This window comes from Cyanistes caeruleus, chromosome 28 (genome assembly GCF_971803275.1).
Source record: "Cyanistes caeruleus chromosome 28, bCyaCae1.hap1.1, whole genome shotgun sequence".
Classification (NCBI taxonomy): domain Eukaryota; kingdom Metazoa; phylum Chordata; class Aves; order Passeriformes; family Paridae; genus Cyanistes; species Cyanistes caeruleus.
Genome location: NC_141728.1, coordinates 4,722,113 through 4,747,896, shown reverse-complemented (window position 1 = coordinate 4,747,896; position 25,784 = coordinate 4,722,113). Strand labels below are relative to the sequence as shown.

Genomic DNA, 25,784 nt, shown 5'->3' with positions numbered 1-25,784 from the left:
CTCACCTGGACACGACTCCCACAAGGATACAAGAACAGTCCAACCCTATTTGGAAGCCAGCTGGTTAAAGAGCTGGAGATTTGGACTGAGAATGGGCAAGTTCCGAGGGAGCAACACCTGCTGTTACAGTATGTTGATGATATACTGGTAGATACAGAGGAAAAGACAACCTGCATAAAGGTAACAATTGAAATTTTAAATCAACTGGGAATGAGTGGATATAAGGTGTCTAAAGAGAAGGCACAAATTGCCCCACAAACTGTGATTTACCTGAGATGTGAAATCTCACAAGGGCAATGAAAGCTGGGTACTGATCATATTCAAGCTATTTGTGCCATTCCAGAACCCCAGAATCTGCATGAGCTGCGAGTCTTCCTCGGGATGTGCGGATGGTGCCGCCTGTGGATCATGGACTATGGACTAATTGCAAAACCCCTGAATGAAGCCCACAAGACACAGCCGTTTACCTGGGGCAAACCACAGAAGGAGACCTTCCTCAAACTGAAGGAGGCATTGACAACAGCTCCAACATTAGGATTCCCTGACCTATCCAAAGATTTTCAGCTGTTTGTGCATGAAAGACTACACCTAGCACTGGGAGTGCTGACCCAAGGTTTGGGAAGCTGGAAAAGGCTGGTAAGCTGCTTCTCCAAACAACTTGACCATGTGAGAGCTGGATGGCCTTCGTGCCTGTGGGCAGTTGCAGCCACCGTGATGCTGCCACAAGAAACTAGGAAACTCACGATGGGTAGACACATAGATGTCTGTGTGCCACACATGGTGAGCACTGTTTTAGAACAAAAGGGGAGCCATTGGCTATCTCCAAGCAGGATGATGAAATTCCAGGTAATCCTGACTGAGCAGGATGATGTCACACTAAAGACAACTAACCTCTTGAATCCAGCTTTGTTCCTAGGTACCACAACTGAAGAAGGCCCATTAGAGCACGACTGTGTAGAAGTAATAGAGTACAGCTATTCAGCAAGAGAAGACCTGAAAGACATCCCACTGGAGCAAGCAGAGTGAGAGCTATTCACAGATGGAAGCAGCTTGGTGGAGAACAGGACCAGATAGGCTGGATATGCGGTAACAACAGTCAGTACAATAGTGGAGGCAAAAGCATTATCAGCAAATACATCTGCCCAGAGGGCAGAACTGGTTGCCTTAACCAGAACACTAGAACTGAGTAAAGGGAAATTGAAAACAGACTGGACAGCCCGACAGATTGCTCGAGAAGTGCAAACAACAATGGCATTGATACCTTTAAAGATTAATGTATCTCAATTTAATTTGCCTCCAAAACCAAAATATTCAATAGAAGATGAGAAATTGGGACATTTGCTAAATGCACAAAAGGATTTAGAAGAGTGGTATGTAACTGCATAAAGACAAATAGTGTTAACCTCCTTGATAATGAGAGAAGTTCTACAAATTAAACAGAACAAATGTCCCTGGGGTGCACAGGCATTGGTAAAATTGCTAAAGCAAAAATTAATCTCGGTACGGATGCTAACAATGGCAAAATCAACTCAGTGGCTAGACACAGGCACAGCTAGGAAGGATTAGGATAGGAATAGAATCAAGATGACACTTAGCAAGAACCATCTAGTGAAGTGAGATTTAGGTGGGCCCTAGAGTTTTTCCTTGGTCCTATAGCAAATTATCAGAATAGAGAAACAGGTCAGGTAAATAGACTAGCAAAAGTCACCTGGGAAAGATTTAAAGAACTAAATGTACAATTACAAGCCATCACAAAAATGACTTTACAAAATCGATTTGCCTTAGATTTGCTGCTCCTGAAAGAACATGGAGTGTGTGGTTTTTTTTAAGGGGATGGATTGATCATTGCTGCATCCACATCCCAAATGTGACTGCAGATGTAGAATATGACATCAATCAGTTGCAACAAACAGAGCATGGAGCACAGGAAGAGCAAAAGGATTTGACTACAAGTTGGTTAGGCAAAATCTTCAAAGGGTTAGGGTGGAATGTGAGTTCATGGATTAAATCTATCATTGAGAGTGTGATAATCTTACTAATTGTATTTTTAGCCATTTGGTTAGTTTACAGCATTTTAAAAGGAGAAATACAGAAGAAAACATCCTGGAACCAGAAAATAATAAAGGCACTGACACGAGACCCACACCCTCCATCTTCTGGTTCTCCAGTTCGTGACAACATCCAGGACAGCGTTTACATCAATCAAGTATTTGAAGAACACCAAGTATCAACTCAGAAACAAAGGACTCTATCAAGTGAAAACATTTGCACTTAGAGTGAAGTGAAAATGCTTTCAAAGGGTGGAATGATAGTAAAAGGTTCTAAAATCTTAGAAAATTCGGAGACTTAGAAAGAAAGTTAGGTTTGGAAAGCCCTGGGAAAAGTAGGCCCTGAGAAATGTTAGGCCCTGTGTTTGCTAAAGATCAGGTCAAACTGCACCTGTGTAGTCAGTAGATGATAAATATTACAATTGTTAGATGTGATTAAATATAATTATTGTCTAAAGAACATGAGGAACAATGTTAGGGGGGATCACAAGAAATCCATGCTTGGGTAAAAACAATGCATCCAATAGAACAATATAAGTTTAATAATTAATATGTCAGTTGTATAATGATAGAGTATAAAACATGTTCAACTCCAAACCGAATCGGGTCAGATTTGGGTATGTGTACCCCTGACACCCAGAGCCCTTCAATAAAGAACCTTCATATAAACATTCTGTGGTTATGTGTGATCCTGAATGCTAACAGTGTCATGGTTGAAAGTTAAGTGTTATGAAAGAAACTTCAGATTAAATTAACTGCTGAATGGTTTAATTAGTCAATTACCTAAGACATCTATCATTTGTTTTATACAAATGCCTTTTAAAAGTTTACAGTGTTTTAAGCATCTTATGGCTGCTATTCTTAAACCCCTTGCTTTGAAAATGACTTAAGAGACATCTTTCCAGATGAGGCCTAAGGCCCTGGCCAAGCCTTGACTTTACCTGGATAGAGAATTTACCAATAAACCCCGAAGTTTTCTGCATCAAAACAATATTCAGGTCAATTTAACTTGACAATTAGTGAATTAATATAGCAGCTGGATTTTACAGTGGGCTTGGAAAATTGTTATCCAGACATGATTTTCCAATCTTCCATTGATTTATCAGCTCTGGCAGACTCTGGGATGAGAGTATATATTTCGTATATTCAGCAATTCATATTACAAATTATTCAGGTAAGTTTAATATTGCATAATATTAATTATGCATCTTCTTAATAAGTTTTTTATTTCTGTAAAAATGTTATTTCCTATGTGTATACATGTGCAAGTGTTTGATGGTTTTTCATTGTCATAACAAAAAAACCCAAATATCTTGCTTAATTACAAAACAAAATAAAAAGGGGGGGGAACCAAGGCTATGCCTCAGAAGTATTAAAACCTTATATACCTTAAATTTTTAGAAAAAGCGTAAAGATTTTATATCTATTACAAATAATTCTTGAACAGTCCTTTTTAAACAAGTCTGTTACAAAGCCAATTCCATCAATTATCAGGTATTGTTCTAACAGTACTCAAGCAAGGTTGAGAGAGAATTCTTTGGTTCCAGTCAAAACTTCAGAAGCAAGAAGATTAAAAATTCGTTTCAATTAATAATTTGGAGGAAAGTCTATGTTTGTGTATTCACAGGTTCAAAGCAGAAGTAACTTCCTAGCAAAGAACATGGAAACTCCTCAGCTGCAGAGACAAGCAGACAGCCCAAAGAGCAGAAGAGCGAGCACGCAGATGTGAACTGTATCAAGACACAGCTGACAGCTGAACAGCTTGGATCCCACATGCAAGAGCAATGGACTTTGGGTTTCAAGTGAAAGAGTGGGAAAATTAATATTGTAAAGCCTCATTTGTTAAAGCATGAGTGAAAGAAAAATAACCCTTCTTGAAAAGTAATCCAAGAAAAGATTTGGGTTGATTTTTTTTATTGTTTTTTTGAAAAAAGAGAGGGGCAGATGTTGGAGTCTGAGATACAGAGTGTGTGCCCTTGTTTCTAATACTTAGTTCCAGGAGTCAAAAAAACACTGAATTTCATATGACATGAAATTCATGAGCATGTTTTCATGGTGATACATGAAAACAAATGTTAAAGTTAGATAGGAAAATTATAAGTGTGTAGATTAGAAAGTTTCTTAAATCACTGGGTGAAAAAGTAGTTTAGGGAACAGGAGACAAGATGCAGGATTTAGGGTGTTGTCTCTTGTCCTTCTCCTTTCTTCTTCATGTTCTTCTCCGAGGGGTTTTTGGGTAGTAGTAAGTGATTGGGTAAAAAATGCCGCAGCGCAGCGCACAGGTGTTGGGTCTTTGGGTCACTAAGAAAAATAATTTAGTTGGCATCTGTTAATTGGGTAAATGGACATATAAAAGACCTTGAAAAGGATCTTTGATAGCCATTTTACCCTTTTCTATCATAGTGCACATAGCTCCTTGTACCTTGTAATGCTGATTATAAAAGAATAATCAACTGAGACCGACCAAGAGAAAACTGCCTCCCTCTCATCAATCTTCAGTTCAAAGGGAAAAAGAACCTAATCCAAAAGTCCCTAATGAGACAGATAAGAAGCAGCTGTCAGTGAGAGACAACAGAAACAATGGGATGGATTCCACTAAAAGATCAAAGAGGCACTGAAAGAACACTATGAATTCCATAGAAGTTAAGAATTAAGAAGGGATTATGCATTGGGGGTGGGGGGGAAGGTATGGCAGGTATCAGGCGTTCCGGGCAGTCTGTACCTGTCAAGTACCTCAGCCTGTGGGGAAAGAGAGAAGGGACAAGCGGCCGGGAATTAGGATAAAAAGGAGGCTGCGCCCTCCAAAAATTTGAGAGACCCCAGCGGAATGCCCCATGGCTTCTCCCTTTATCTGAATAAAAGAAAAAGGACTCCTTTGTCTCCTTTTTGGACATAAACCTCTGGCGTTTGTGGATTAATTTTCCTGACAATTGTTTCTAAAAATAACTTGAAGAACAGTTACAATTTAGTTAGCAAAAATCAATTCCATTTATTCCAGTAAGAATCTTTGTCAATTAGTGTAATTCCTATGTAATTTCTCGTTTCCCACATGCATTTTTCACCTCCTCTTACCTGGCCTTATCTCCCCTCAGGCCCCGCTCGTCCTCGCCGAGTCCGGCCCGCGCCGGGGCCGCGCCGGGCGCGCGCGGGGCCGAACGCAGCGCCCCCCTCAGGCCGTTGCGCCGCGGCCGTTGCGGCGCCAGTCGGAGACAGATCGGTGCCATGGCGGAGCTGCCGCTGCCCGCCGGACTCAATGCCAGCACCTTCCCCGCCAAGCTGTGGCGCCTGGTGAACAGCCCCCGCGTCCGCTCCGTGCGCTGGGACAGCCAGGCCCAGGGCTTGCTCATCGACCGCTTCCTCTTCGAGCGGGAGCTGCTCAGCCCGGCCGGCGCCCACGGAGGGGGCGGCCAGGGGGCGGGGGCGGCCCCGGACTCCTTCAAAGCCACGCACTTTGGCAGTTTCGTGCGCCAGCTCAACCTCTACGGCTTCCAAAAGGTGCCGGCATGGCTTGGCTCAGCTGTGCCGGGCGATGCCGGGGCTTGGCTGCACTTTATGAACCCAAACTTCCGCCGCGACCGCCCCGAGCTCCTGCTCCGCATCAAACGCCTGACCAGGGCCAACAGGCAGAGACTGGCGGCGGGGCTGGAGGTGCGGAGCCGCCAGCCCAGCCGCCTCCAGCGGCTCCCCACGGAGCGGTCGCTGCCCGCCTTCCCCAGCGGGCAGCCGCCCAGAGCCGGTGAGACGGGGTGGGAGCTGCGGGCGCGGAGGGAGGCGTGGGCTTTGGCCGTGGGCGCTGCCCGGCCGGGCAGGAGCGGCCCCTGCCCGTGCTGGGGCTGCTCAGCGCTGCTGCCCCGGCCGGCACAGGGGCTGTCCTTGGGCAAGGCAGCTGTGCCGGCAGGGCCCGGGAGCTGTGCCGGGCTGCCGGGGGCTGCGGGACAGTCCCGCCGCGCCTGCGCTCGCCACACGCTGGCCCGCTCGGCCGGCAGCCGGCCCGGCCCTGTGCCGTGGCTGGCGCTGCTCATTGCGCGGCCCTGGGACGCTCGGGGAGCTCTCCGGGAGTGCGGCTGAGCCGAGGGCTTGGCCGTGCTCAGCCCCAGCGGGAGAGGGAGCCTCCTGTCCCATTTGGAGCAGAGGGGAGAAGAGCTGGCACTTGGGTTTCTGGCAGCTGCCTCCTGCCAAGGCTTGAACGGATAGGGGAGAGCTCAGTAGACAGGGAGCTGCTTGTTGCAAAGTGAATAAAATCCCATACACCCGTGTGTGTAGAGTTGTTTATTTCAGTGCTGGAGGTGAGGAGGATTTCTCCTCCTCATTCATCCACCTTTGTCAATTGCTCTGGTATATATTTAGTAATTATTGCTTGGTGTTACTATGTCATTATAACATATGGAACTAATAGACACAGTATATTATACACTCTGGAACGAATTTACATAGTATAATCTCATGGCTATAGATAGTTCTTTTTCACTGTGCTCACGCCTCCCCAATTTGGGAGTCGTTGGGGGTCTTTGACGAAGGCTTCCAAAGTCATCTTTGCATCTGAACTTTTCAACTTTGTCTTCAGAGCATGCACAGCTACGGTGTTCCTTGGTCTGTCTGGTCCTAACCAGTCTTAGTGCTTTATTTTGTGGCTAATTGGCTTGACGTTTGCTAATTTTTCACTAGTGCTATACTTACCTATCTCTGAAACTGACCACCTGGTGAGATTTTCTTTTTTTTTTCCCCTCTCTCCAGCACTGAGCAACCAGTTAACCATATACTAGGCACTACAATGCATAGAAAAACATCTATATCAGGTTAAATAGATCCATGAAGTTATGATTCAGGTTCTATTGATATCTGGTGATACAGATCTATCAGGTTCTATTGATATCTTATTAGTCAACCTATAGAAGCAGCTTGTAAGTTTGACTTAAGTTCTATAGGCATCAAACCCCCCAAGACATGTGGTGATATTTTTCTTTCTCACCCTGTTTTGGGAGGAGGTGAGCTTTTGTCTTCCCTGCCAAAAGCACACTTGCTGCCAAGGGAAACACAGCTGAGGAGCAGGAGTGACCCAGCCTTCCCTTTGCTTCCTTTCTTCTTCCCTCCCTGCTGCACAGCTCCCTTGCTCCAGAAGCGCGATGCTGCCTCACCTGAGGATTCAGAGCTGCCTCCAGGCCCTTGCAGGAGAAGTGCAGCTGCTCAGGAGAGTGAGGCTTCCCCAGCACCTGCCAAGAAAGTCTGTGCCACCTCTGCACTTGCTGGGGCTTCACCAGTGGAACCATCAAGAGAGCTCATCCAGAGATTTAATCTCCGCAAGCTCACGGTTCCACTGGTTCGCCTGGACCTGAAACGCCATCCTGAGCTCATGGTTCGCCTCACTCCAGTCGACCCTGAAGCTGCTTGCAGGGCCCTTGGACAGAGCAACAGCTGCTCATCTTCTCAGCAGCACAGCCCAGCCTGCCACCCATCAGGTAGGGAAAGAGTTTCTACCCTTCCTTTTCCAATAGCTCCTGGCAACTGAGCCTTTCAAGTGTTTTCCCTGAGTCCTCTGTCATGGCTAGATCTCAAGTGAGAATCACGGAGAAAGTGTACTAGGAAGTGGGACTGTGAATGCCAAAGGATTCTCTGCTCTTCCTGTCCTTCCTGCAGATGTGGAGGTTGTTGTGGGCATTTTCCAGACAGCCTGCCTGCTGAGGTGCAAGGGCAAGGTGAAAAATATTGCCCGACAGACAAGTGGTCAGTGTTAGGTGAACTCCCCTGTTTCTTGGAATGAAGTCCCACTAGGACGGTGATAGGATATTGCAGATGTTTCAGACTGACTGGCCTGCAAATCAGGCCATGCCACTGAAATGAGCTCTGTGTGCCTCAGAACAGCTGCAGCTGCAGAACATGGCCTCACCTACAAGGTTGCTTTTCGAATAAACTCCCAGTTGAATTTCTCAGTGTGTGCCTGAAGATGCGGGCTGTGCTTGGGTGAATGCACGTTCTGTGGCCTTCTGTGTTGAGAAACTCAAGCAGCCAAATCTAAAAGCTGCTGGGGAGATAGGGAAGGCTGTGATTCTAAAGTTGTTGTGTGCCTTTGGAGCAGAAGGGAGAAGAGCTGGCAGCTGGCTTTCTGGCAGTTGCCTCCTGCCCAGGAATGGCAGCGGAACACTTTTCCCAGACAGATGAATAAGTACGGGAGAGCTGAGTAGACAAGGAATTGGTTGTTGCAAAGCTTCAGAACATGAGAAGGGAATTTTCTCCTTCTCACCCTACTTGGGAGGATGGGAGCTTCTGTCTTCCTTGGGAGAAGTACAGTTGCTGCCAAGGGAAACAGAGCTGAGGAGCAGGAGTGACCCAGCCTTCCCTTTGCTTCCTTTCTTCTTCCCTCCCTGCTGCACAGCTCCTTGGTGCCAGAAGCGCAGTGCTGCCTCACCTGAGGATTCAGAGCTGCCTCCAGGTCCTTCCAGGACAAGTCCAGATCCTCAAGGGCGTGAAGCTTCCCCAGCACGTGCCAAGAAAGTGTTTGCTACATCTGGACTTGGGGTTTCATCAGGCCAGCCAGGCACACACAAATTTCAATCCCAGCCAGAGCTCATGACTCCACCATTTCCTGCGCACCATCAAAGCACTTCTGTGGCCTCTCCAGAGAGCAGCAGCTGCACTTCTCCAGAGCAGCACTTGCCAGCCAACATCCCATCAGGTACGGAATGTGTTTCTCCCCTGGCTTTTCAGAAAGATCACAAAAAGTGACTGAAGTATTTTGCCGCGGTGCTCTGTCATGTGTCCATGTGATTGTGACAATCAGGTGTCAAGGGTACTAGGAAGCAGGATCATGAATATCAGAACAATCTCTGTCTGCTTTTCCCATCCTTGCTGCAGATTTGGAGGATGTTCTGGCCATTTTCCAGGCAGCCTCTGTGTAGAGGTCAAAGGGCAAGGCAAAAAACATTTCTCCACAACTGGTCGGTGTCAGGTGAACTCCCATTTTTCTTTGGATGAAGCCAAACTAGGACTCTGATGGGATATTGCAGAGTTTACAGATTGTCTTTTGTTGAGATGAAATACAAGGGATGGGACCACCGTGCTTTGAGATGATTTATTGCTTAAGTAGCCCAATAAGAGATCAGTCCTGAGGCGTGAGATTTACAGGCAACAAGTCAACCACAGCTCAGGAAGTTACGAGTTCCTTCTCCACATGGCAATATATAACTTTTTAGTGCAGTAGACAGTTGACACCAAGTTTGTTTTCACTTATTAAGCTCTTATCACCTTTATTTGATTTTGCCACACTGCGTCTGTCTTTTAACCAACGAGCTAACAGGTCACGTATTCACACACACTTCTGTTATAGTTCCTAGATCTCTAACTTACTTTATAAATCACACTATTACACTTTATACCTCCAACTATTTTACTTCATAGAATTTCTTACTTACTCTAGGCATATTCTTACTTACAACTGTAAGAACAATGGTTTAGAATTACTCTACCTAATGTCTGTGTACTTTCATCACTCCATCAATCCAGGCTTTTTCTAAGGCTGCAGATTTTCCATTTCCAACAGTCTCTCCCGCAAATAATGCTATGAAATTTCAGTGCCCGCTGTGAGTCCCCAGAACAGTTGCAGCTGCAGACCATGGCCTCACCTCCATGGTTGCTCCTTAGAATAAACTCGCAGTTGAAGTTTAGCATGTGTATCTGCACCTCTGGCCTCTTCCTGGGTGAATGCACTTTCTGTGGTCTTTTGTGATGAGAAACTCAAGCAGCCAAATGCCAAAGCTGCTGGGAAGATGCAAAAGGCTGTGATTCAAGGTGATTATTTCTGTGTGTATGTCTAGATCAGTTTCACAAGCCATACTTTAATCTATGTACACGTTGATTAGGATAATACTTTTGAAGGGGAAGAGCTCACTCTTCCAATTCCCTGGGAAGTTTTTAATACCTTTCTGGAGTTGAGGTTGCTGTGCGCTTCCTGTGATGTTTGATCCAAGGCAGCAATAAAGCTCTGCGTCCCAAAGCCTCATTTTGGAGCCTCACCCATGTTTTTTGGATTCTTCCAGCTGCCCTGGGCACTTCAGTCCCCAGTGCTCCAGCTGGCAGTGCTGGTTATGCAGCATGGAGAGCCCCAAGCTGGGTATGGAGTACTCCTGGGGAAGAGGAATTGCCACCGCTGGATCTGGACCTTGTTCTGGAGACACTGGAGGAGATGCTTTCACCATCTGTGCCTGAAAGGTCTCCCTCTGCTCAGGTAACTCCATTGGACAGGGATGAGAGGGGCTGGAGTGAGAGCTTCTGAATGTTGTTGCATGGCTGAGAAGCAAAGGCTTCTTGAATTCAGCTGGGAATGGACACGGAAGGATTTGCGTGTTCAAGCAAGATTTGCTAAGGAAGAGGGAATGAAAAGGGGGAATAGCCCTTAAGTGAGGATGAGAGGTGTTTGCCAGGTTTGGATGCTCCTTTTTCTGGAAAGAACTGCCCATATCTTATTGGCAAGCGTGATGACCATTTGTCTTCTGCAAACTCTTGCGTATATACCAGTTTTCAAAAGCAATTTGTTGGTGCACAGAAGGAAATCTGGCAGGCTCTGATTGTATCCCTGCAGAATCTATTGGTTGATCTTTGCGTTTCCTTCTTTCTGTTTTTCTTTTCAGGTCAATGCTAGTGTTGCCTGTGGCTCTTCAGGAGGGGAGGCTGTGAACAAGGCTGCAGCAGAGGGAGCTTTGCCTGCTTGCGGGAGCCGTGTGAACGTTTGCCAGGAGCCCGAGGAGCTTGGTAAGGAGTGAGCCCAGCGTGGTTTAGAGAGATGGGAGACAGCTGCTCTGAGCCTGCCTCTGACAGGAAGGGAGATCAGAAGAGTTGAGTTCTTGTCTCAAGCAGGGTTGGTGCTTCCTGGTGCCTTTAGTTCCAATCCTGCACTGGCACAAGCTCCCCGAGCCCTCCTCCATGCTTTTCCAGAGGCTCTGACACCGAGTCCTCTGCTGTGGCAAGAGAGCCGGCAAGAAACCTGAGCTGGTGGCAGTTGTGTCACCAAGCTGCGTGTCCCAATTGGTTCCCAGCTCACAGCAGCCTTCAGCTTCAGCCACTGCAGTGAGGACTGACGTCTCTGCGTCAGCCCAGAGAAAGAACAAGGCTGGGCTTCTTTGTGGCACCTGGCACTGTCTGTGTTTCAAGATCTCGGGGGTGCCATTTGCACTGGGAGTGTTCTGAATTGATTGGCGTACTTCAAAACTTCACACACTGGAAAACTTGGAAGGATCCCTGTTCTTGAAAGAGCAGGCTTCAAATTCTCAAGTGAGAGTGTGCCTTTCAGGCCATCTTTGACAGCCTTTGCTAGCAGGACAGTTTACTTGCAAAGGGAAAGCTACACGGAGGCCAGCATTGACTGAGAGTTGCCTTTCCTTGCCAGATATCCACGTGATCTACCTGGCCAGAAGGGCTGCCCTGCGTGGGAAGAAGGATCAGAGGGAGAGCCTGTGACCATCGGGCAGGTGGCATCCCTCTGTTTATAGATATAGTTATAGATTTTTTATCTTGATTTATTTATCCATATAGTTACAAGTATAGATTGATAGAGTTGTATTTATAGGTGTATCTATTTCTACATCTGTAGAGTTTGTATCTATAGTTAGTTATGCATGTGATAGGATTTTATTTCTATGTATACAGTTAGATTTATAGATTTTCAAATTTACATTTCTATATGTAAAGCGTAACATTTCTATGTGCATGCAGTTCCATTTCTAAATGTGCATAGTCCTTTAGTTAGAGCTCTATGGATGTAGAGCTCCATAGATTGAGCTGTGTAGGCTGCATTTTTGCCTCTTTCCCCCCTGGCTGCCTTTTTCATCTCTTGTTTTTCCCGCTGTGCCCCTTGTGTCCCCCTGTGCTGGGTCCGAGCTGGGGCCGGGCCAGGCGGAGCAGCAGTTGCAGCCCTGGCTGTCCCTGGAGCGGTGGGAGCTGCCGCTGGCCCCAGGCACTGTCCTGTGAGGAGGTGCTGAAGGACGGTGAGACTGAGGGGGCTGAGGAGGCGCTGATGCTGAAGGGACCTTGCAAACCTTGAGGTGTGAGGGGCACTGAGGGCTGTGGGGGAGCAGAGGGCCATGGTGGCACGGAGGTGACAGAGGCACGGGCTGAGGGCTGTGCCGGCTCTGAGGGGACACAACGGCTCAGAAGGGACTGAGCGGGGGGAGAGGCCTGGGAGAGGCCCAAGAAACTGAAGAGGGGGCTGGGGCTTTGCCGAGAGGACGGCGGGGCTGAGGGGATGGAGGGGGCCAGGAGGGAGCACACACAGCTCAGGGACTGCAGCTCTGCCAGGCCTTGCAACCAATTGCAGAGCCTCCACTTTTGCCACCACAGCTGTGCTGAAGAGCTTGAGGAGAGACAGACACTGAGAGGAGCCAGCAGGGAGAAGCTGAAGGCCTGGAGCAAGAGCAGTGAGCAGGGATGTGCTGGGGCCACGCGAGAGCCTGGGTGAGGCCCCAGGGCTGGTGAGGCCGGGCAGGGCTGAGGGTGGCGTGGGCTTTGGCCGTGGGCGCTGCCCGGCCGGGCAGGAGCGGCCCCTGCCCGTGCTGGGGCTGCTCAGCGCTGCTGCCCCGGCCGGCACAGGGGCTGTCCTTGGGCAAGGCAGCTGTGCCGGCAGGGCCCGGGAGCTGTGCCGGGCTGCCGGGGGCTGCGGGACAGTCCCGCCGCGCCTGCGCTCGCCACACGCTGGCCCGCTCGGCCTGCTTGTTCTTGCCAACCCTCCTGGGGAGGCTCGGAGATTTTCGCTTCCCTGCTGGAAGTGCAGCTGCTGCCAAGGGAAAGGTCCCAGCACTGACTCGCTGTTCCCTTTGCCTCCCAGATGTCCCATCTGCTGTCCCTGTCCAGGAGAGCTGCTCTGCATGGCAGGAAAAGACTGAGGGAGAGGCTTTGAAGATGGAGCGGCTGGGATCCCTCTGATTATATTATATGTATATATATATTGTATGAAATATATAATATTTAATCTGTATTTCCATCTGTAGATTGTTATATATGTATATATAGAGATATTTAGTTAATTTTAACGTGGATGAAGTGGTATAGTTGTATAATTCTATCAAACGAATTCTTAGTACAGGGTTATTTAGAAGGAGACAATGATATTTTTGTATTTCTGTATGGGCTGTAAGCTTAAAATAATCTGTAATAAATTAAGTTGTTAAATATCTCATTTATTTTTGTCTATAGTGACTTGTTGAGGTTAGCAATAAGTTTTTGCTAACTGAAGTTCGTATTTGTATATTTTTATGTGCCATTGTTGTGCTAATATAATAAATGACTTTTTTTCAACTTAATGGAGATTTTGATAGTTGTGTATTGTCAGTGCAGGTGTAGCAATTTGTAATAAATGACATTTTTCAACTGAAATTGATTCATGTGTATTTGTAGCTCAGCTGTGCAGCTGCAGCAATCTGCAAGCAATGACATTTATCAGCTGAGATGGGTGGTTTGTGATTTGTGCTCTCCAAAGCAATGGGCAGATGGAAATGCCCTGACGCTGGAGGATTTTGGTGATGAAAATCTCCAGCCACGCCCAGCACATGCCCCACTTGCGCTCAGGCTGGGCAAGGAAAGCGCAGATTTGGGCTGGCAGCAGAGCCACACGTTGGCTCAGAACTCGCTGCACAGGCCTGCTGAGAAAACTCTGGGACTCTGCTGCGCGTACAACTCCAAGCAGGAGGCAGCGGGGCAGGAGAAAGCATTCACCATGAAAAAACAAAGAGAAATTGTGTCCAAACAGATGTGAGGGTACTCTGGGAGTTGGATCAAATGCTCTAACTCACCACTGCCTGGGCTCATCTTCAGCAAAACTGGTTTGTTAAAAGCTGAACACCTTCCAGGAAAGAGAGATTGCACTTTCCCCTTCAGTTGCCTTGCTGTGTGAGTGGAAGGTGTCCTTCCCACAGGGAATTTTTGCCCTTCAGCACCTCCCTCACTCCCATGAAATCAAAGATGATGTGCTACCGTGTGGCACCAAAAAGGAAAATAGCCCTGACCTGGTGACAGTGTGTGCAAAGTCTTCCCTCCTCCTGTCCCCACATGGCACAAACTGAACCATCCCCTTGCTGTCCAAACTGCACCTGAGCTGAGTGAGGGCTTCAGGAGCTCAGGAGGGTGCAACACCAGCACAGGTGGGAAGGTTTTGCAAAGCTTCCTAAGCATCAGTGAATTTTGGCTTTGCCGCTCTTCCCCTGCAATATTGTCCTACTCATGAACGGGCTTGGAGGACACCGTGCCGCCAGCTCCCGCAAGTGAAGTTTGTTTTCTTCAGGGCTTGAATGGATGAAAATGCAAATGGTTCTTTTTAGAGTGAAATTTGGGGTTTGGTGCAGCTGGGTGAGGTCTGTTATTTGCTATGGAAAGTAGAGGAAAAGCTTTAAATTCCCAACAGAAGCTGCCTGCCAGCCCACACAGAGACCTGAATGAGGCCCAGGTGTGCTTGCTGCACGCTGGTCCAAGGGAAAAGCTGGAACAAAGTCCCCTTTGATTGGAGATTGAGCCGCTGTCCCGATGGGACACTTGTGCTTGGCTTCTTTTTCCCCCTTGGACTGAGACTGATGAGAGAGAGGCAGTTTTCTCTTGTTTGGACTCGGTTGTTTATTCTTCTTTTATCTGCATTACATGCATACAAGGTACAAGGAGCTACGTGCACTAAGATATAGAAAGGTGCCAAATGGCTAACAAAGATCTTCAAGGTTTTTTATATGTCCATTTACCCAATTAACAAATGCCAAGTCAATTATTTTTCTTAGTGACCCAATGACCCAACACCTGCTCACTGCACTGCGGCATTCTTTATCCAATCACTTACTACTACCCAAAAACCTCTAGAAGAAGAAGATGGAGATGAAGAAGGCAAAGGAGACAACGCCCTAATTCCTCCATCTTGCCTCTTCTTTCTTAAACGAGCTTCAACCTTCAAGTTGAATTTTCTCACCCAGTGACTTAAGAAAACTTTCTAATTGACACACTTGCACTCCTAGTTTTTCTATTGAACTGTAACAGTTGTTTTCATGGTGTTCTATGAAATGCAGTGCTTTCCTGGATGTCAGAGCCAGCTATCAAAGGGAAGGGCACACACTCTGTGCCTCTGACTCCAAGGAGCCTCTATGTAGTGCTGTCTCCGGGGCTGTTTGTGGGAAGACACGGTAATGCAGGCAGAAACTGTGACTGGGTGAGTTCCAACAGCAAGCTGCTCCTCCAGAGTAAGGGACGAGGCCAGCCCGAAAGCCTGAAAGGTGTTGTGGCTACTGGAGAAGGCTGTCCTTGTGCAGGGCTGGCATTCAAAGGGGACCTTCCCACCTTGTGCTGCTGACAAAGGGCAGCTGGCGGCCTTCCACAAAACACTTCTTTTGTGCAGCTCTTTGAGATGTTCCAGCCAACAACAATTCCTGCTGCTCACACCAGCCCCTTCCCAAGCAGGAGGAGTTTTGGAAAGGCAGCCTGACAGTTCTCTTAGGCAAGAGAACAAAATCCTCAGCTGAGTGTCACCAAGTCTCTGTCAGAAGCGGCATCCTCAGTCCCTTATCTCTTGTTGTTGTCTCAGCCATGGAGGAAGTGGCAGGACATCACTGATCCTGGAAGGGAAAGCGGAAGGAGGAAAGGCAGAAGCTGTCCCTGGGGCCTTGGGAGCATTGAGAGCCATCCAAAATAGGAGCTCTGCTGGCTTGTGAAGATAGGAGTGACCAAGGCAGCAATGCTCTGTGTGAGACTGGAGCCATCTGGGAATAGGAGCATGGAAATAGGACCTTGTAAAACAAGGAAAAAGGTGCCCTTGGCTATTTGCCAAAGCTTGGGCAGGCTCTGAGCCACCTGACCTAGTGGAAAGTGTCCCTGCCCATAGCAGAGGGGCTAGATCTAGAGGGTCTTGAATGTCCCTTCCAACTCAAGTTCCTCTCTGAGTCTCAATTACAAGCCCATCATGACAAAGAGAACACAGCCAACTTGGGTCCCTCCACCACATTATTGGAGGTTTCTGTCGTCCCGTGTTGGAGACTAGTTTGTATCTGGAGAGATTTTCATGGTCCTGCAGTATTTATGGGTGACTTTCCCTGGTTCAGTGCCCCAAAAGATGCCAGAACAGGTGATTTGCACAATAGCCAAGCACAGAGCTGGTTAAGCTGCCTGTGAATCTGATGGCAGAAGTGTATTCATGGTACTGCTATGTTTCCCCTGTACAGGTGATATTTGGTTTTCATCCTGAATATGCAATGTTCATGTCCAATGCTTATAGATGCATAAAGACTGGCTTTAAATCCTTGTTCCCTCTTCACACGGGGATATGTAATCCATCAGAAATATTTAACAAGGAGCCATATTAGGTTTGGGCTTGATGGGATGGGTTGTTTAAAGTGTACAATGAGTAATGGTGTCACTAACAAACAGCACTCTTGTTAATTCAGGTTTGTCCTTTCTCAACCCGATTGCATAGAAATCACTTCTTTACAGCAGACTCTAAGTGAAATTCCTTCATACAGCTGAGAATTGTCATTTCAGGCTGATTCAAGGGGGAGTTTCCTGTTCTTGTGAAAAGACAATCCAGATAACCTTTTGGCTGTACATCTTGGAGGAGGCTGTGCAGTTAAGAATGAAAAGACATTTCTTTGAAGAAGTATCTTGAAAGAGCTTTTTGTATTATCAGAAGCAGCTACACTGATATTGACCTCCACAACGAAAAATGCACAACCATTCATGTGTCTTCATCTGGCCACAATTCAGAGCTGCAACTACAAAATCTCATCCAGTATGTTGCTATACTGTAAACAAGGAAGGAGAGCAGGAATACCAACATTTCTCATCAGTCTTTTGGCTTGGAAAGACCATGGAATTGATGCTCCCTTAGCTGTCAGCCTAAACTCTGCTGTGCAAACCTTAGGTCTATGTTGGACCTTAGAAACTTCTTGAGCACCAACTTGGGTGCAAGGTTGGTATAAAACCCTTGAGGCATCCCCCTGATTTAGTGTGATAGAACTTCACTGTTCCAGCACAGAATTTACTTGACTTGCTCCTGCAAGTCATTTGCATGGTGGAAGTGAAATCAGTGCCGTGCTATCTGGATGTGGTGGCACTTCACACCCATCCTGATAGACAACAGGGAAACATCTTTGTTTCTATTATACCATTCCATCTAAGTCTCTGGTTTGAGAGCAAAAGGAAAAGAAAGGGCTTTGTCCAGTGGGCTGGCTAGAAGAAACCTCTAGAACCAGCAATTCATTAGTGGTCGCTACTGACTTGGGCATATTGGAATTCGATTCCCTGGAGTGGTATGGATTGGATCAAGAAGGGGGAAGAGGGAAACTGAGATCAAAGGCACAAGTGCTTCTAACTGAGTGTTGGTGAACAAACAATGTACCCTGTGATGCTGATGCAGTCCAAGGATCAGGGTGGGATGCCTTTAAGAGAAAATCTGCAGCTCATTCCAGCCATGGATCCCCTGAAGGATAGCCCTGCTGCCGAGAAGATGAACTCCCTCGCCGCAGGCCGCAACCCTGTGGGCATAGGCAGAGGCACAGGAGTACATGTGTGGGGAACCCTGGTGGTTCTGAGTCTGATCATGGGCAGAACTATCAGTCTGCTCTCCAGGAGTTACCCCAGCGTTGAGAAGCAAAGCTCAACCCAAGACTGTAGGCAGTGTTTTAAAAACACCCTGGAAAAACAAAGGCTCACAGAAGCCCTGGCATATGGCACACACTAGGACTGCAAAATGGGCAGCAAAATAGGGGAGTGTGAGCATAACCACACTCGGTATCAAATGTGCCAAATCAAAAAAAGAGTAACCTGCCATGACCCAAGAGTGACACCTAAAAATCGGTGGTTAGAGGTGCAATCTACAGCAGAAAGGAAGAAAATCCTGGCCCATGCATGACACAAATGAGCTGCTGGATTAGAGCCTGTTGTTCCCACTTGGAACAAATGTGACCATGCAGTATGGATCAGAGGGAGAATGGAATCAATGCTTATGGCACATTCCCAAATTAGTGCAATATGCTATCAGCACAGCCAACCAAAAGTGTGTAGGATGGGAGGGAAAACGTATTGGGTTGGAGAAAATCTGAAATATGGTCCAATAGTTTCTCTCAGCAATGAGCCCGTTATAACTAACCTTCTCCACAATGATGAGCGAATTTGCTTGTGATACAGTACAACTTTCTGTTCTGCAAGAGATGGAGAAGGAGTAGATCCAGAAAGTCAATGAAAACAGACAGCTCAAGAATCAGAGAAACAAAAGGCAGAGGCAAAAAGAGAAATAGAACAAGAACAGCTAAGAGCATTAAATGAACAATAGGAAGAGTTAGAACTTGGTAATTAGTATGGTAATTGGAACCTACCTACCTACCTCAAACAAGAACCTTTTTGTAGATCTAGTACAAGAGATGGCTACAGAATTAGGATGATCTAATTGTTGGATTTGTGGAGGGCTGAAATCAGCTGAGAAATGGCCATGGAAAGCTGAGAGCTTAGCTCCAGAGCAACTTCTAAAATGGAATCATCCCTAAATTTCCAAAACATTAAAATGACCCAAAGGATGGGTTTTAGATCATCAAATAATTGGAACAGTTGGTATCAGCAGGGAAGGAAAAAGATCTACTGAAGTAGTAGGATATACTCCTTGCACATTCACTTGAACAGTGAATTCAAATAACAACACCAAAGCGTGGCAACCAGAAACCCCCACTGGATACTGGAGTCAAACAAAAAAAAAAAAGACAAATTGTGATTGGAATGATCAGATCAAATGATGTTGGCACAAAAGTCCTGGAGCTAATCCTTACCGATCCTTCAAAAGCTTAAAGAATTCCTGGGATAAAGCAGGAACTGTAAATGACCAATGGAAAGCACCTGATGGAATCTACTGGATATGTGTGGAAAAAGCATCCAGTGAATTACCCTGCAGGTAGAAAGGATCCTGCACTCTGGGAATGATTTGACCCTCCTTTTTGCTCCCAAAGTCTGAAAGTAAACTATTAGGAGCACCCCTAGATGAGAGCCTGGGCAGAGAAAAAAGAGAGCTGAATCTTGAGTTTCCAAAAGCAGGAGGGAATCACAAGTGGTGACAAGATGAGTGGCCTGCAGAGAGGGTAAGAGCTTGGCAATAGCCCAGCAACTTGGGCTCAAGACGGGAGCTGGGGATACAGGAGCCAAATTTACCTATTCAACCGACTAGGAAGACTTCAAGCCATGGTAGAAATTGTATCAAATCACACCTGTGATGCTCTCGAGTTATCAGCTAAACAGCATTCACTAATGCAAGCATTTGTGTATCAGAAGCGAATTGCTTTGGACTACTTGTTAGCAGAAGAACGGGGAGTCTGCAGCAAGTTCAATGAATCTGAATGCTGTGTAGAAAGAGATGACGATGGAGAAACCATAAGAAACCTTGCAGCAGAAATGAAGCAAGTGGTACATGTAGCGGTTCAAACATGGAATTCTATCCTTCAAGCTTCTAGCTGGGATCAATTGTTTGGGGGGAACTGTCTGGGGAAAGATTGGTGGAAAAACTGAGGATTTTTAATATGATATAAAATAATGGGGCTATTATTTCTGCCTTGTCTCATTCCATGTTTTATCCGATTCATCCATTCTGTTGTCTAAGGCATGCAAATAGCAGCAATGCCCATTGATCCTGAGTTAGCTCCAATAAAAACTGGCCAATCCAAGGGAATACCCAAAATATCTAAAAGAACGGAATTGAAAGAAAAGAAAGAGAGCAGAGCTGCTGAAGCTCAGGCCAGATTTAAAGCTCAGACACAACTATTTGACAAGTAGCATGAAGCTACTGCACAGCCAAAATACAGCTCAGGATACAATAGGCATTACCTGCATTGATATACAATTAAGCACCCAAACAAAAGAATCAAATACTAAAATAACCAATCTTATCAAAAATTATTCCTTGTAAATACTGATTATGAAGAAAGTTAACTGTATCTAAATTGATCCTAAAAGCACAAATTAATTAATTCATAAAGAAAGCAGGGGGACTGTGATTCATAGCATGAATAAAATTGGTCTAAAGTTATAATCTTGTCTGACAAGAGTCCTAGCATATTTCCAGGGAACCTTCCCTGACGAGATTCTAGTGACATGCAGCAAGGCCAACATGAATATTCATCTGCAAGGGGCATATCTCCAAGAAACCTCCGTCCCATAAGATTAGAACGATATGCACTCATAAATATTCACCTGCAAGAAGTGTATTTCCAAGAAACCTGATGAAATGACAACATATATGCCCAAAACAGCATGAATATTTGTCCGCAAGCAGTGTACTCCAAAGGAGCCCTGAAGAGCCTGAAAACATATAAAAAGCACCTTGGGACAGTTGCAGTTTGTGAAGCACGGTGGGGATGTGCTGCAGAGCCTCCTCCCTGTCTCACCTGGTGCTGTTCGCCCGGCACAGCCCCAAACTGATTTTTGCTTATGGTTTCCTTTTGATGATTGTAATTTGATTCTAGAATAAATTTCTTCTTTTTACTAATCAAACTGGCTAATCATTTATAACAAATGAAATTAGAATTTGGACAACTAGGTCCCTTGAGCTAATAACAGTTTAATTAAAAATGAATACCATTTAGTAAATTGGATAGTAATTTGGTAGAAAAGAATATAGTTTAGTAAAAGAACACAATTTAGTAAAAAATTATCATTTATATATATGTAATTTTCCAGTAATTAAGTATGATTAAAGCATAAGCAAGAAATAAACCGTGCTATGGGGAGGGCTTGTTGCCCCACCTCACATACAGAACTGACCGGGGTACGGAGGCTTCCCACCCTGCCTCACGTACAAAACAAAGCCCTTCAAGCTAAACTTGTATACTGTATGCTTATACATATTCATTAATGTTTGCCATAAGTTTACTCCTATTTCTGATTTTTCTGATTTTACGTCACTGTTCTTCACGGCACATGCTCCACTTGTTGTTAGGGGGTCTTTAGTCTTCTTTTGGTGGTCTTTTGGTGAAGGCTTCTACTCTTCCTCGTTGTCCTTTGGATAACCTTTCAGATTTGTGGGTGCGTACTAAGCGCTGTTATGTCAGACTACTCAGTAGTCTGATATTTACTGATTTTTAGGCCCAATGCCTAAAGTCGTTCTAATTTTGTCCATCTCAAGGCCGTTTTAGTCTTGGGACATCACTTATCTTCCAAACTACATCCTGTACCTCAATTTTAACATGTAACATCTGTAAAGGGGAGCATCTGCCTTGTAACACTGATTCTTTTGATTGCTTCTAATAATAACTTCAATAACAGTTAAAATTTAGTCAGCACAAATCAATTCCATTTATTACACCACCCTCCAGGGTAGCCAAAATTTGAATATAGATCCCTCTCTGCTGTGCTGACAATTTCACACCCATTTTCCTTGATGTTAAGCTGCCAGCACAGCAAAAATCCACCCTCCCCTGCTGCAAAAGAAACAACTTAACAAACTAAAGATCAAAGTTCCAGGGCCAGTCTCAGGGACAGGGTGCTTTCCACAGCCAACTATCCTGGCCTGTAGGTTCATGGCCCCCCTCCAGCACCCCTGGGGAGCAATGCACCCTTCCCACAACTTGTGAGCACCCTCAGCCTAACTTGGGGTACACTCACCCTCCTTTGGTCCACTGGACAGGGGCTGCAGGGAAGTCCTGCTCAGGGAAGTGCTCCTCTGGATGCTCGAGGGTTATCACTTCCTCCCCCAAGAGCCACCGGAGAAAAACCGCTCTGCTGCACTCGGAGGTAGCTGAGGGCCAGAACTTGTTGGATAAAATCCACAGTTGGTCCGTGGGGTCCGTTCACAGGGCCACACGTTGGGCACCAGCTCTCGCATCTCACCGGAGCTGATCTGGCTCTGTCACTTGGGCCTGCACAGGAGTGGGTCACACCCCAGGAGCAGAATGAGCCCAGCTGTGACTAGAGTACTCACTCTACGGCTTCAGGCTGTCAGTCTGTGCTCTGAGGAGACAAGGACGAGAGGGAGGTCTTTTGCATGGGATAACTGAGGATTTATTGCTCTGGGGAATCTTGGGGGCAAAAGACAGAAAATGTGAGCGTGCAACAGCTGAAATAGGGAGGTGGTTCAAAGGGAGGTTCCAAAGCATCAGCTAATCAGAGATACCATGGGGAGGGTAAAAGGCAGGGTTCACAAAATCATCATCCAATTGGGGCCCAAAGCACCAAGGATCCACTGTGACACTGCAGGGCCCAAAGCACCAAGGATCCACTGTGACTCCACGGAGTGTCATGGAACCGTGGAGACCATTGTGACACTGCAGGGCCTCATGGAACCATTCTGACACCAAGCTGGCTGGGAGTGTGGATGTGCTGGAGGGCAGGAGGGCTCTGCAGAGGGAGCTGGACAGGCTGGATGCAGGGCCCAAAGCCAACAAGGTGAGGTTGAACAAGACCAAGTGCCGGCTCCTGCACTTTGGCCACAACAAGGCCTGCAGTGCTCCAGGCTGGGGACAGAGTGGCTGGACAGCGGCCAGGCAGAAAGCGAGCTGGGGCACTGATGGACAGCAGGCTGGACATGAGGCAGCAGTGTGCCCAGGTGGCCAAGAAGGCCAATGGCCCCTGGCCTGGATCAGGAATGGGGTGGCCGGCAGGAGCAGGGCAGGGATTCTTCCCCTGTGCTGGGCACTGCTGAGGCCACACCTCGAGTGCTGTGTCCAGTGCTGGGCCCCCAATTGAGGAAGGCCATGGAGGGGCTGGAGCGTGTCCAGAGAAGGGCAACAAGGCTGCTGAGGGGTCTGGAGCACAAATCCTGTCAGGAGTGGCTGAGTGTGGTGGGTTTTAGCTCCAGCTAAAATCACCAGAGTACTTCCTTCTTTCTTGCTGTGAGATATGGATTAGGAGAAGGGCAAATCAGGCTTAAAATTGAATAGGAATAAAGAATATGAATAAAATAAAATAAAGAATATGAACAGGACTACAAGAATAAGAAACAGGAACAAAACCTCCAGAAACCTTTCCTCCCCCCTGTTGTGGTTTTAAAGCAGTAACTAAAAAATTACTAGAAGACTTACTTAATTTTTTGCTGTGGATATGGCTTAGAGGAAGAGCAAAACTGGCTTAAAACCTAAAAAGGACTAAAGAAAGTTTATTAACAAAACTACAAGAATAAGAACACTAGAATAAACTTCCAGAAAACCCTTTTTATCCCCTACTACCCACCATTCCCTTGTTCACATGACAACATAGAGACAAAAAACTTTGGAACTTTGGTGTTCAAAACAGTCCCAATTCCTGCTAGAGTCTTTTCATCAGTCTTTGTAGAGAAACAGAAGTCTTCTTCTGCAAATCTATGCAGTTTTCCACAAGAAAGATATTTCTGGTTTAGTTTTCTATTTTTCTGATGCCAGCTGCCTGGAAATCTGTCATCAGTTCACTCCTCCCATTTCACATCACTCTGAGGTGTGTATGGGTCAATGAGTCTAGGGATGTCATTTTTAAGGATGAGTTATTCAATGGCAAAAGTTCTCTTCATCTGTTTCTGTGAGCTTCCCTGGAAAGCAGTTTTCTCTTTGGCTCTTAAGGCCTCAAATCTTCAGCTATTACTTTATCTCACTCTGTTCCAGTACCTCACTGTATCACAATTACTCCACCTTTTGCTCAAAATCCAAACTTTGAACACTCCATTCCTCTCTATATACTCTGTCACGAATTAAAGGAGTTTGTTTCAAGACTCTATTTGCCATCTCCATAGCTTTAACAGAAAAATATTTCAGCTTGTAAAGCATCTCCTTATTCTTTACCTTTTCTGAAGCTTCTTTTCTTTACTGTCTCTGATAGTTTATAAAGTCTCTTTACATGTTGATTACTCTCTTTTTCTCTCTCTGGATAAAAAGATTAATCTGAAAGTCTCATCTGGGTAAAGAAAGGGTTAAAATCTTGCCCAGGCTTTTGTAGATGGTTCTGTGATCTCTGCCGGAGCAGCGGCTGGAGCTGTCTGCGATGGAAGATTCTTCATGGCTGTTCTGGAGAGTGTGGTCCCTGTCTCAGCCCGCCGCAGGTCAAGAGCTTTTTCCTTTCTTTACTCGGCAGTCTCTGGTGAATTTTGTCATGGCAAGAACTGCAGCCGAGCCAGGGACTGGCCTGGCCCAGCCAGAGCCCAGGGCAAGCCCCGCAGGCCCCATCTCCCGGCCGGGAGCCGCGGCAGGCCCAGCCCAGCCCCTGCCCGGCCGCATGGGCTGGGCCGGGGACGGGAGCCAGCTGGAGCTCTGTTACCTTTCACAGCCAGCAAACAAAGAGAACAAGAGAGCTCTGACTTTGCATCTTAAGGAGGTGCTCACAGGTTGACTTAAATTTTTAATGGTCAAACCTGCTGTCAATTCTTAGAAATGACCGATAATTGGTCAGGAGAAAAGACTCCCATCAGCCACCAGCAGCTTCAACTTCCTTAGCTCCCAAAACCACCTTAAAGGTAAAGCCACCCCATGACAAAATAACAATCACTATTTTTTTTGTGCAACTTATAGAAAACCAGAACTGCAGAGATTATAACAAACAATAGAACCTCCAGTGAAATCAAGGGTGTCACAGACTGCATTCACTGCTATCCACAAGTAGCTGTTCATCAGCGTTCTGTCACAGCTGTTTCAGTTGTAGTCATCTTCATCTCCCCAGGAAAATAACTGTGTAGTTTAAACAAATGTCTTCAATAAAACATGAAGCAATTTAAATTTTAAACTTGTTAAAAATTAATTATGATAAAAATAAGTAACAAAACAACGTCAAAAAATACCAAAATTATAACTTAAGCTAAAAACACTCAAATTTAAACATAGTGAAATTTAACTTTGATTAATCTTATTAACACTTAATCTATATTAGATGAAAATATGACTTAATCTTACTCTGTTATTATAAAAAAAAAAGACAACTAAAAGTTTGGTATACATTTCTTTGAACACAATATAACAGGAACATTGATTCACTATAGAGATTATAGGGATGCAACAAATTTATCACCATTCTATGTTATCTGGTTTTGAGAATAACCCATAATAACTGCAGATGTTCTTAAAAACATCCATTTGTAATAAGAATTTGCTTGGTATATGCTTAAATTTGTTAGGATTTTTAGAGTGCAGTTTTACTAGAAAAAAAATACAACACTACAGATTTGGCAAGTTGCTATTCAGCTTTTGTAGTACTTTTCAGAAACATTAAGTCTAACTTTTTAACTAAAATCCAAAATCTAAATTGGTATATATGCTGTTATACATGTTTGTTTTTTTAATAACAAAAAGACTTACATTAAAATTTCTTTATTAAAATTGTCAAAAAACCAAGCAAATGGTATATGGTTAACATAAATTTGAGATTACTGAAGCTGTATTGTACTAAATCCACAATACACTTATTGAAATGAAAGGAAAGGTTAAAAATGAAAGAAACCTGTCATTCAGTCCTTTTTCTGTAGGGTTAATCATATGATCTTTCAACTCAAATCTTGCAGAAATTAACTGTAACTACAGTAATAATACTTAATCACTCTGTATCATACAATATTACATTATCAGTAGATGTATAGAGAAGATAACATTTTCAAAACTTTCATGTATTGGGAATACTGAAACAGAAAAAAATTCTTTTAAATTTCTTGGGATGCATAAGTATCATCATTTCCTTTGTTATTCTGTAAAAACAAAACTAGCAGATATCATTAGAAATACAACCTCCATATATATTCTATTCTGCAACATTTTTAAACTATTTGATCCACTTTTGAAGGCACTTCAATCGGGGCTTCTTTCTGAA

General features: G+C 45.4%; 1 protein-coding gene across 1 annotated transcript in view; it reads left to right on the top strand.

Moving 5' to 3' along the window:
* The first annotated feature begins 5,164 nt into the window (after window positions 1-5,164).
* LOC147649087 (uncharacterized) overlaps window positions 5,165-25,784 on the top strand; it is a 193,078-nt gene continuing 172,458 nt past the window's right edge. The window contains exons 1-7 of the mRNA XM_086865004.1: window positions 5,165-5,784; window positions 7,151-7,504; window positions 8,419-8,718; window positions 10,079-10,266; window positions 10,670-10,790; window positions 11,425-12,079; window positions 12,375-12,488. Of these exons, the coding sequence (XP_086721130.1) occupies window positions 5,271-5,784; window positions 7,151-7,504; window positions 8,419-8,718; window positions 10,079-10,266; window positions 10,670-10,790; window positions 11,425-11,495 (1,548 nt within the window). The 5' untranslated portion in view covers window positions 5,165-5,270 and the 3' untranslated portion in view covers window positions 11,496-12,079; window positions 12,375-12,488. The remainder of the gene's footprint in view (window positions 5,785-7,150; window positions 7,505-8,418; window positions 8,719-10,078; window positions 10,267-10,669; window positions 10,791-11,424; window positions 12,080-12,374; window positions 12,489-25,784) is intronic.